This window comes from Oryzias melastigma, linkage group LG20, assembly GCF_002922805.2.
Source record: "Oryzias melastigma strain HK-1 linkage group LG20, ASM292280v2, whole genome shotgun sequence".
Lineage (NCBI taxonomy): Eukaryota > Metazoa > Chordata > Actinopteri > Beloniformes > Adrianichthyidae > Oryzias > Oryzias melastigma.
This window is the reverse complement of record NC_050531.1, coordinates 12,463,764-12,476,703: the sequence shown is the minus strand read 5'-3', so window position 1 is coordinate 12,476,703 and position 12,940 is coordinate 12,463,764. Positions and strand designations below refer to the sequence as shown.

At 37.5% G+C, this 12,940-nt stretch overlaps 1 protein-coding gene across 2 annotated transcripts in view; it reads left to right on the top strand.

Moving 5' to 3' along the window:
* cntnap2a (contactin associated protein 2a) overlaps positions 1–12,940 on the top strand; it is a 332,490-nt gene that overhangs the window by 184,857 nt on the left and 134,693 nt on the right. The window contains exons 8-9 of one of the 2 annotated variants that reach the window (XM_024280015.2): positions 579–722; positions 2,955–3,219. In XM_024280015.2, the coding sequence (XP_024135783.1) occupies positions 579–722; positions 2,955–3,219 (409 nt within the window). The remainder of the gene's footprint in view (positions 1–578; positions 723–2,954; positions 3,220–12,940) is intronic. The other variant, XM_024280016.2, reaches the window with a different exon arrangement.

The window sequence follows — 12,940 nt, the reverse complement described above, 5'->3', positions numbered from 1 at the left end:
AAAAAAAAAAAAAAGTTTTAGTCCTGCATTTGTATTTCACAATAACGGGTTGCCTTGGATACGAAACACGGTTCTGGGTCTTATGCAACTTGTGGTTTCCCTTCTTTTCCTTTGCATAACTACCAATGTAAAAACTTCAAAATGCATCAAAGAAATGCAAATACATGCAGATAAATGTCCAGTTATTTACATGTTTTAATGCAATATGTTATTATTGGATAAATGCTATTATCAGCCAAAGAAAATCAAATAACTCTGTGTACATGGCTCCTTAGAAACCCTGATAACTAAACAGACCAGATAATTAGATGTTCAATGTGCATGTAGATGGACTCAGTGGGAATGTTCTGGGCCAAAAAGAAGCTTACTGTAATGAAACTTACACATGGGTCCTCAAAGTGGCGTTCTTTTGCAACCCTTGGATCTCAACCCAGTTAATCAAATTATTTACGGTTCATTTTATTAACAGAAATAGCTAATTGAATGTAAAATGGATGAATGGCTAATTAGATGCACCTAATATGTTGTTTTTCCATCTTCTGTCTCTTCTTTCCTCTTCGACCTCTGTCTCCCTGTAGCTGACCTTCGGAGGGATGCCTTATAGCGGAAAGCCAGTCGGCGGTGGGAGGAAGAACTTTAAAGGCTGCATGGAGAGTATAAACTACAACGGAGACAACATTACAGACCTGGCTCGTAGAAAGAAGCTGGATACATCCAGCTTTGTAAGGAAAATGTGCATTTGAAAAGTTTTTCTGTGATTTTAATCAACAATTGGAAAATATGTTTCAAGCACTGAGTAAAAAAAAAAAAAACAAAAAAAAAAACAGCAACATATGAAAGCAGTGGAATTTTGATTTGTTCATTGTGACACTAATTCAACTGCAATCTGGGTGTGTAGGGAAAAATATTCACAGAACCCAAATGGTTTAACAGATTCATAATTAATCAGACACATCTGACCCATCGGTGACCCCTCCATGTGTTTACTCGCTGCCTTTGCATGCATGGCTCACATTTCAATGTGACTACAAACAGAGAATTTTCCTTTTAATACTTCGTTTAACTCATCTCTGTGACATGCAGAGCATTTTAAATGCATTCCACTCTTTTCATGAATTGCACCCCACTTAGATTGAACTTCAGCTCAAATAGTGGCTTGCAAACTTCTAAATTAGATACAATCTCAAGGATTTGCAGAAAGATGTTATTATTTTGAGTTTACTGGCAAAAAAAAAAAAAAAACTTTAAAATTTCAACCAGAGGGACGGTTTCATTTCCGTTGTTTAGGACAAAATTTTCAGAAAGGACACATGCAAATGTTTGTAGTCAGTTGCTAAAAGTAGCTAAAAATAAAATAATGGTTTGAGAGCATTCCGGTCTTTTTGTTTCAAAAACATAACTGCTCATTACTCTTATTTTTCTACAAAAAAAATGTTATTAACTAATTTGCCTTTTTCCTGGTAATAGCAAAGAGGAAATAAGTAATTTCCGAAATTTAACTCTAACAACATGATGTTGCTCTGAAACAATTTCAATTATCGTTCTAGTTTCAGCTTCTATGTTTCTGCCATTTTCGGAAAAATAGATTTTATATATTTATTTTTTTCTTAAATTTGTTATCTTTGTTCACGAAAAAGCCAAAATGTTTATATTTTAGACAAAAAATAAGCTTAAATTTATTTTTAGCTCAATTCTATACATTTTGACACATTGTTTAATTTTATATATATATATATATTTTTTCCCTTCTCATTTCTTGCTAAAACTTGCTAAAAACCTTTAATACAGAAAATAAATAAATAAAAATAACTTTTTTTCCTGAACACCAGCTATCTCTGACTTAAAAAACTATAATAAAAGTATTTTTACCAAAAATCGTGTCGCCTGAGATCAAGTTCGCTGCCAGCTGTGGGCTCAGACGTGCCGCTGTCTGTACACAGCCAGTGCCACGTCTTAGTTCACTGATGAGCTGATTAAACAAATGGGGTCACTAATCAAGTTTATTAACGCTGCACCTCTAATTCACTTTGACTCAAACAGGCATTTCATTCTAATCAAAATTAATCCTATCACATTGTAGAAAGCCAAACACACAAACAGAATCAGGAATAATGTGTCTTATGAGGCAGCTTAATTCTGTGTGCTTAGTTGTAATTTGATTAAGAGCTGTGGTTGGAGAAACTCAATAGTATTAGCTTTAATACCCACTCTGGTGTTTGCTTTTGGTCTAGGATGAAAAATTCATCCAGGATGCTGTTTGACCCTCTTATAAAGACAGCTTGAGCCATATATAGATTTTTTTCTGTGATATTTTGGAGAATTTTTCATTCTTCAAATCCAGCCTCAGCCATTAACAGCTTGGCAGTTCTCATTTTTCGTGAAGGGGGATATTGGTGCAGTCAGTAATGGAAGGAGTTTGCCATCATAACATGATAAAGTAATAAAAGACAGGTTTCATTTTTTGTATCCACAATGATTTTAAGACTTAGATTTGTTTAGCTGGTTTTGAAATAAGTGGAAATCACAATGGAGGCATTAAATTTGTGCAGTAAAACAAACTATCATTTTAATAAAATTTTTGTGAGTACACTTTAGAGATTTCTTCCATAATTATTGTAGATTTCTCGATAAATCAGCAAGATTTAAATACATTTTAAATCTCGTTCCAAAGAAATATCCTTTTTAACTTACTCTTGAATCCTTTTTCTAATTATAAAGGACATATATAAAGAAAATCAAGTTCAAAATTAGAGTATTTCTTTATTCAAATCACTGTGAATCAGGAGCAGATGAAAAAATGCAGTTTGAAAACAAATTACAAACAACAGGCCAATTAAAAGATCACTGGGAACGCTTTTAAAATAGATCAAAAGATGATAGAAGTGGGACTTTAATTAAGAAAAAACACTAACAACCTTTCAAATCTTGTGTTTTTATCTCCATCTTTGTCCCAGCAGCGCAATCTGTCATTCTCCTGCGTGGAGACCCACACCTTCCCAGTCTTTTTCAATGCCTCCAGCTTCCTGCAGCTGCCGGGTAGAGCCAGTCACAACATGGTGTCTGTGGGCTTCCAGTTCCGTACGTGGAACCCCGACGGCCTTCTCCTCTTCAGCAATCTGGATGAAGGCACGCTGGAGATCTCTTTACTGGACGGCAAAGTTGTGGTTCACATAAACGCATCAAATGCAGACAGAAACCACCAAGTTGATCTATTGTCTGGTGAGTTTGCTCATTTATTTTTTTAAAATTGCTTTAATTATTGAAGTTTAATTTGCTTTTTCCTAAATTTTACTTCACAATTGTTAGAGGATTAATTAATAGATAACACTGCCCTTTTCTGAATGAACTCTTATTTTTACCTGTTTGGTACTTTTTTGTCTGGTTTTATATTTGTAATTTCCTTCTTATTGTCTTGGGTTGGGGGGAGGATAGAGGTGATGATATTTAGTCAGCTTTAAGGCATCTTTCCTATGATTTTATTCAGTCTTGTAATTGTGTAAGACCCTTGTCTTTTATACCGCAGGCCACTGCTTAGTTTCTGTGAGCCGTTTTCGCTCTAAGCTGAAGACTTAATCAAAGAATAGCAAATGAAGTTTGTCTGTATCCTCTTTTTGGTTGAGAGTGAATAGATTTGGCATTTTCATTTTTGTTCTGAAACTTAAAACCCCCTTTTTAACCACTTTCTCTCTAAGCCTCTTTTCTTTCTTTGGCTACACAAGCTCATTTATTCCGTCCACTTTTGCTTTAATAGGCCATTATGCCCAGGGGTGGGGTTTATTACAGACTTACCCTCTAGGCTAATTGGGTCTGAGCTGCGATTACATCAGTATTACTAGAATACATGGGCACACAAACATTACACAAGCAAACACAGGCTCTATTCTTAGATGCTTTTATTAGTATCTCTTAAACAGAAAGCCATACTGGCTTCTTGCTTCAGCGACACGGTGGGAGCTCAGCAGACTTATAATGAAATGTTTAGTCGCTCTTAATGGTATTTTTACAGATTCACACTTTGTGGTGCAGAGCCAAAAAAGAAAAAACAACACAGTCGCATACATAACACAATCCATTTTTCTTTTCCCTGTGGGGATAAGTATTTTATGAAGCAAATGGTAAGTCTAACATGCGTGATCGTCCATGTGCTGGAAGGTAAAAGTCTGATTTATTCGAAATTCTTATCACGCTTGCAGAGACCGCTATTGCACTAGTGTTACATTTTCAAGCTAGTGAACCGGCACATGCCCACAGTCCAGATACTGCACCCCCACCTGGAGGACTAAAATCGTCTTTGGTGGCTTTCAATTCACTTTAATTTGGTTCAAATGACTTTATCGTCCCATTGGAGCAACAAACAAGCGCATAAATGCAACTCATTCAACAGACGGACTTGACACAGACAAGCAACGATAAAGTCAATAAAAACAAATGGAAGAAAAAAATGTGTCTTTAGTTTCTAAAGTGTACTTTGGCGTGTTGTCTGCTTACAGCAATTGCAGCACTTGAAGTATTCCTGATTCTGGGGTAAGAAAATATAAATTCAGTAAAATATCGCAAAACTTCATTATATCAATTTAAAATGCAATATTCAATTACATGTTTATGAGCAAACATGTAGGTCAGCGTCTTACTATCGTTTTCTTCCTAAACCCCTGACCACTATTTGGCAATGCAGTACTCTGATGAGTATCGCGATTTTGTAATGACATAAGGATGGCATCCCCCTTTAACTCATGGAAGTTCCAACCGCTTGAAAATGGATTGTGGCGGGAGAAATTAGTAAGTGCAGTTTGTGGAGTTATATATAAATTCAAATTTATTTACGTAGTACCTTTCTTGCTACAGAACACCTTGAAATTCTTTGCATAAATAATTCAAAACAAATAGAAGTAAAAACATTAATAAAATAAAAATAAAAAAACAACACTCATACACATCCCCAAAAAACAAACAATCCATACAATCAAATTAAACATGTAAAAAAATATATATACTCAAAAGCTGAGCTAAAAAGATGAGTTTTTTTCTTAAAAACCTCCTCAGTGGATGAAGCCCTCACATCCTCTGGCAGGCCGTTCCACATGCGAGGCCCACAGTGCTGGAATATGGCCTCGCTGTGGGTTTTTGTTCTGACATTTGCACCTGACCTGACCTCCACCTGAGGACCTGAGGGCTGTGGGAGGGTTATAAACTAAAAGTAATTCTGATAGAAATGAAAGTCCAATTCCATTTTGGCTTTTATAGACTAATAAAAGAATCTTAAAATCGATCCTAAGGCTGACTGGGAGTAATCTGCTCCTTCTATATGATACCAAGTCTTTCATATTGGAATAGAGCTGTGGAAGAAAAAGTCTAGAGCAAGATTTGCACTGCTTTGACAATTTGCACCAAATCTCCTCCAACTGTAGGTGGCGGACATATGCTAGTAAACAGTAGTGAGGAAGAATCCCCTCTCAGCTCGTCCAGTGTGAACACCATCAGCTAAACACGCGTTTAAGAATTCATGGTTCGTCCATTCTTCTATGCATATCTTGTGTGTTTGTATCTTAGGTCTGTATGGTATGCACATATATCGGAATAATTTCAATGTTTATAGTTTAGATATATCTAAATCAAAAAATCAACTTTAATAGTAGAGCAATAAAGAATTTGCCATTCTAAAATGACCTTAGCCCTCTGTTACAAGTTGCTGAAGGCAAGATGTTTTACACAATCCTAGAAACTAATGCTGAATGAAAGAAAGGTTTAAGAGGTTTTTACCAAATCCCTCATAGTTTGTCCACTCAGGCACCATAACTCTGGAACTGCCCTGTTCTGGGTTAGTATCTCCAGCTGTCACCTCATCTGCCCCTGGAGATGTTTGGACGCGCGAGGGAGTCAGACAGGATATCTTTGTCTATGTGGGAGGATATGTCTGCGTCTCTATTACAGAAGTGCAGAGTGAGACTGTTGTGGTCTGATTGGAAATCCGTGGATCCAAAGAGGATTTGACATCTGCAAAGCTTCTCCAGAGCTGAGCTGAATGGAAAAATTTCCCTCCATGGGTTTGTGATGTTTTTCATCACTGACCCCACATTCCGGTCTGTGCTGTCACCCAGCTTACGTCCCAATTCATTAAGTCTATGAAGTTTGACATCTTTATGAGTCATGCTTGGAATTTGTGTTCACATTTGATGTCTTCCTTTTTGAAGGGATGACATGCTTCACATTTCCTTGGGTGTTTTTATGCCTATTTATCATGTCGCGCTATATGTAATAAAAGCACTGAATGGATGGAGTACATGAAAGGCTTTGATCCACAGACTTTTGTGTGCAAAACACTTTGAGTTCTCCACCATTCCTTAACGCCTTTTTTATTTTAGTTGAGTTCATTCTCATACAATGTGTTCATTTCTAAATATTTTGCCCAAAAATGTAAAAGTTAAAATTCCATGGTTGGCATCACCGAAAGGATTAGTCAGTTGTATATTTTATAGATTCTCTTCTGTGACCTACACCGCCATTAGGAATCTCTAAATCAAACCTCTAATGCTGACTCTAATGTGATATTTTCAGGAAGTACATGAGTTATTTTTATCTACATTTTTTTTTGTAAAGGAGTTCTCTCTTGACCACCATATTGATTAATTATCCAAATATTGGGTGGCATGGCTTGTTTCCATAGAAACAGAAGTCCCCACTTTGGGAGCTTTTGCACTGACCAGGAAACATAATTTATTAAGATGTTCTCATGCAGCAAAAAGAGGAAAAATGTTAGTGTGTTCTTGAGTAGGTGTTGACAAAGACAAAACATGCAAGCAGTGGTAATTAATCTTAATTAATTACATATGCCAAGAAGTTCTCCAAGGAAAGATGAAAATGTTAATTAGATTTTACCTCTACTTGTTTTTATAATGAAGCAAATGTAACATGTAGTCCACGAGAATAGAACAGAAGATTTCATTCAGTAACCTAAAACTTATCTACTCAGCAATATGTTGTCTGTGTAGATCACTATAAGGCTAGATGTTAAGATTGTATTTTATTTTATTTTTTTAAACCTCCTGTTAATTTCTCGCTGTATATACATATATAAATAACTAGTCATTTGAAGACCTTGTTGGAAATTTACACCAATCCTTGTATAAAAATTGCAAACGTCTTGTCATATTTTGGATTATATTGTGCTAAATTAATACTAATGCCTTAATCGCATGCACCTGTATGGGGTTGACTTGTATGGATGCTTTGGGTTTTTGGGTTCTTCAAGACCGTGGGTTGCAGAGAGGAGTGGCCACATCATATATCAAAGCTCACATGTTTAAATTCTTTGATTTACTTTTCTCCTTCAGAATTTACTGGAATTACGTTGATTGTGTTAATGATTGAAAAGTTACAGAAAGTTTAAGATTTTGTGTTTAAGCATCACCGGTGATGGGAGGTGTTGAAGTTAACTATGGTATGTCTTGCAGCTCCCTTGAGGCTCGTTCTGCCACTTTAAGGGGTATCATAGAATAATTGTTATTATTATTTTGCAAAAAAAAAAAAATAAAAATATGATGTGGCAGCATCTCACCCATTGATTGTATAAGAAAACTGGACTGAGTGAGTGTGATGTAACCTGTAGAAAATGTCTTATTTGCAGCTCCAGTGAAATTAATACAACAGTCGCCATTTTTCTGTGAAATAGGCTCCGCCATTTAGAGCCAGATGAGGTTAGTAAGCCGTGATTGGCCCGAGTCAACGTTTTTATGGTAACTACTGTCGCCACTGAAGAGAAAGCTTGTTGGAAGTCCGAACCCCAACCACTGAAGGCTAGGAAGAATCTGTAATCAAACATCTTGAAAGTTCAAGATGGGAACTAGCGGGCACCACATGCTTTTATTGAGGCATCTGATTGGCCAGTATGTAACTTGACTAAGTTATCTTGTTCTCTTATACACTCAAAGGTCTCGAATACTTCCCCAATTTACCCGTAGGTCAGGTCTCAAACTGGCTGCCCTCAGATCCCTAGGTTGATATTGTGCAGCCCCCACCTTAATTTAGAAAGTTTAATGTCTACTAAGCAATATCTTCTGCATGTCTATGCTTCATTGATGATAGCTTTGTGATGTTTCAGCTTTATGTTAACTTTGAATTTGCTATTGACGTTGAATCTGGTCGTCAGAAAAGTAGTGTTGTTAGCTCCTGTTGTTTTACAGGATACGCAGAAGATATTGCCCAGTAGTACATAGACATGATAAAGTTAGGGTTTGGCATTAATTGGTCAATTTTAAAGTAAAAGGGCTGTTGTTGAGGTTTGCAAAAATACAAGTTTTCTATGTTACATCCTAATGAGAATAACTACCAAATATTTTAAATGTATAAAAGAGTATTTGTTCATGCATCCATTTCTTTTCACCTCTGCAAACCCAGCTTAAACTAATAAGATCAGTTGCTCGGAGATAGAGAATTACTATCAGTCACACATGAGGTTACTCACACTATCCAAACAGGAAACAAATGGCATTAAAATAATGGAAAAGCCTGCGGCACAAATTTAAGGGGGGAAGCACAACACAACCACCCCAAATTACAATATCATATTGTTTCATTCCCCTTGAGTGTTTGTGTGTGTGCCTCTGAGTTTATGAGGGTACGTTTTCGTATGAATATGTGGGATTTTTGTAGGCAAAAAGCATTATTTTCACAGGCTGTGTGTGGAGGGCATACTGCCATCTGCAAAGATGCGCAACGCTTTTCGAATTACCTCTGAGGCACCAATACTTAGGAGAGCGAGAGATGGGAGAAGAAATTCGTAAATGCCTGAGGGCCCCATAAATTTATAGAAGATAGCATAAATTTTTAGTGTATACAAAGAATCAATATTTAACCAAAATGAGAGAAAGATGGGTTAAAATGATAGGAAAATGAGTGGAGAAGATAACATACAGGAATGAGAAGGATGTGGAGATCAAAAAAGTTTGTGACACTGAAACATTATTAAACTAATCTCCAGAGTGTGAAGCGTGTGGTACGTTCAATGACACGCTGTACGTGGGGTTTTTTTCTTAGCACATGGTATTCACATTGGACTGTCACTACCCGATACTAGAGTATGTACTCACAGTTGGAAGAGGTTTGGCGCGAAATGTTCAAGTGGTGCAAGTTTTTTCAAATACTTTTCCTATATATGAAAGACTTACTTAAAAAATAGTGTAGCAATGTGTGAATATGAGAGTTTTGAATGCAGAAGCTTGAAACATTGAGTTATGCTGCATTTACAGTGGATGTGGCAAATTCGCATCTGCCGCGTGTCAAAATTTACTGCTTATAACCTTTACGCCCCTGCTGTGGAGCAACCACCAAAGTTGTCTGGAATTAATTCTTGAACACATCATGGAAAACATGGATGATGTTGAGCGAGTAGCTTGTGTCATGCGCAGCTGCCATCTGTAATTGCCATCAGGCTTATTCTACTCACCTGTGTTAAACAGCTTATATACTCCGCTCTCTCTGTTGCTCATTGCCAGTTCCTAGTAGTCAATATACTCGTTCCAACACGCTTCATGTCTCGTCACGTTCATGGTTCCGACCCAGCTTCATCCCTGACCACGTCTCTGCCTCGTCCTCGTAACTTTTATGATCAAGTTCTCCTGGGTCTCCTCGTTGCCGACCAGTTTCCGTCCTCGACCAAGCTCCTGTTAATGTTCCTGATTGCTGATCCTCTCAACGTTATCGAGAGTTTCCACAAAGTCTTCCAAGCCTCCTCACGTCTACTATGCTGTGTGCTTCTCTGCCGTGTACTCCTGTTTCGACTACAAACAACCACTGGAACTACAAGTCAAGCCCACTTCCTGCTTCATGCCTTCTTCCACTGCCCCCTTCAGGAAGATAAAGACACTACGCCCACCCTCCAGAACCACAAATAAATCTTCAGCAACAAACTGCCTGTTTCTGAGTTGTTTCTGGGTTGTACATTTTCTTAGCGTTCAGTCGCTACAGCTTGGGTCTATATCACATGTGTCAAAGGTTCCAGATCTGGATGGATCAAATATATCCGGCCATCCAGATCATTTTATTTTATTGTTATTAAAGGCCCGGCATTATCATGTACTGAATTCTAACTTGTATAATTTTGATAAAACATGTTTTTTATACATACTGCTCTGCGACAGGCTGGCGACCTGTCCAGGGTAAACCCCGCCGTCGCCCATCAGTAGCCCCGCGACCCCGAAAGGGAAAAAGCGGAAAAGAAGATGGATGGATGTTTTTATACAGAGTAAAATATTGAAAGTTATTTAAGATTTAAGTGGAATTATTCTGGAATAATATTCCTGCCTTTTTATTATTCATAATTACGTTAAAAAGTTACTTTTAAAATTTTTTAAAATTTCGTTTTAGTGTGTTCAGTAAATATTTATCCTGTTTGACCTGCGACCTAAGCTGTGTTTTGGATTGGGGTCTGTGACAGGCTGCTGGCTGACCTGTCTAGGGTATATCCCACCTTCGCCAAACAGTTACCGGGATGTTCTCCGGGAACCCTGCAGACCACGGGGGTTGAGAAAATGGATGGAAGTTCAAGCAGGAAAACACTCGTCGTATTAAGGCACCATATTGAATTTGTTTTTCTTCCCTTTGATCTAGTCAAAAAACATCATGTGGCCAAAGCTGAATTCCTGATTGGTTGACGCATCGTGTCAAAACTTGCCGCACCCAACTCCCAATTCGCACCAGATCGTGTCTTTACATTGACTTAACTTCGAAACTTGCCGAGAGGTGTGGATGTAGCATAACAATTATTGGACCTTATAAACCTTCTGTACTTAGAGTTCCCTCTAGCTTTGCTCTACGAGGCCTAGTTTTTCGTCTGATCTTTGTTTCCCAAAACTTTATTTTTTACATTTTTTTAGATCACGTTTTCAGCCCGGAAGAACAGCAGTTATAAAAAGAGCCGATGAGAGGCATTGTGAAGCATTATGAGAGGCATCTCTCAGGTTCAAATCCAGTTCATACATTTGCACATGGTACGTGCTGCAGCTGATTAGGTATGATGTGAAACTAATAACGTAGAGATACACGTTTAAGTCAAATAGGAGGCTGGGTTGTTAAAAGATAAGCATACCGTTGAGATGAATATTTATCAAATGCACTTATTGACCACAGATTTTCACATAGATTCTGTCTAACTAACCGGAGTACTGAAAAACTGGGATGCAGCCGATCAGCTCAGCCAGTCTGCACAAGCATGGCAGCCCCCACTTGAGTCCTGCTGTGTGGGGATTACTCTGATCAAAAACAGCAAGTCGTGTTTCTTTGGCAGCCGTGCTGATCAGAGTCGGTGGTCCAACACAGCATTTTTGTGGCCTGAAGATTTGTTGAATGGCAGTAATTCAGTGATGGTTTTCTACATGTGTTATGTTTAAAAACTCACATTTTGTTGATAACTGTTCAAAATAAGGTGATACGATGACATCCTGATGCCTTGTTCTCATACACCCGCAAATGAGCATCTACACAGGAAACCACAAAACATTCTATCATGTGAAATCTGGATTGTTTTCCTCCTTCTTTTCAGCTGTCCTTCAGCATTTGCGCTTTTCTTTTTTTTATCAGTGACAGGCAGCTGGCATGTGCATAGTTTGAGCCTGTGCAAGCTTTGTGTGTGACAGTAAGAGACAGTGGCATTGTGTATTCACACAAGAGTCAGCAGTGGTTTCCGCAGGCATATGTGTGTGATTATGTAGCTTCCCTATCACTGGATTCTGGATTCGTAAAAGCTTTACTGTTTAAAGCTATTGCGGGTGATATAAAAGAGATGAAAAGACATGAGCTTGCATACTATGTATTTCCCATTCCATTTCCTAGGTCATAAAAAAAGAACGAAACGAGCACAATCCTCAGAAGTGATCACTTGGAAATAAGAGGCTACAACTGGTAGAGCCTATTGTTTTTGTGTTTTCATTTTACCAAGCTTCCATCATCTCTTCTTAAGTTTGATGGAAACCAGGAAGAACTTATGTTGTAGTTCCACCAAATGGATGCAGATTGCAGAAGAAATCAATAGCGTAATAATTCTCATGTTAAAAAGTTCCATTTTACCCCACAAGTTAACACATGTACAGCTGTCTCTCAGTTTCAAATATTTTTTTTTCTATTTATGTTGCTTTTTTTTTCCTTTTCTACACAATTGTGTAGAAACGCCTCAGTTTAACTGATTATTTGTGGGGGTTGAAGGTTTATTTGCACATAAGTGAATGTTGCCCCACCTAAATGTTGTTTATTGAACTCTTTGAGCAAAGCAAATTCCTGTCAAGATAACTATGCACTTCAAACTACATTTTTGTTAAACGTGTTTACCGTAGTTTCTGGAGTATAAGTTGCACCGGAGTATAAGCTATAGAATACATACTAAAATGCATACTAAAGAAGAAAATCATAAATATCTCACTCCGGAGTATAGGTTGCACTTTTGGGAGAAAAGTCAAATGCTTCTGAACAAATCCTCCAAATATCTCTTTTTTGGTTTTTATGCTTTATGCGTGTCCAAAAATATATTCAGGAACTAACAACTCCTGTTGCCTTTTGGAGAAACTCCCGTAAAGTTTTTAGCCTCATTGTTACACGGAAGCATTGGCTTTATTTCTCATTTGCAATACATGGAGCACACGGATGATGTTGAGAGATCAGATTTATTTATTTTGAAGAGTTTTACAAAAGCATTGGTAAGCACATCTCCACATCAGGGTTATGAGATTATTATAACCGTTATATATCTTTATATATACAGGTAGGTCAGTTGGAAACTTTTTCTCATTTACGACAACTTGAGTGGGCATTACCAATACAGAAACAGGACAAAAAGTCTACAAGAGGCACCAAGTTAATAATTACAATGAAATAATTCAGTCTTATTTATTTATTTATTTTTAACGGGATGTATGGTGACACTTCCAATGGTACTTTTGGGCCCCTGTAACCC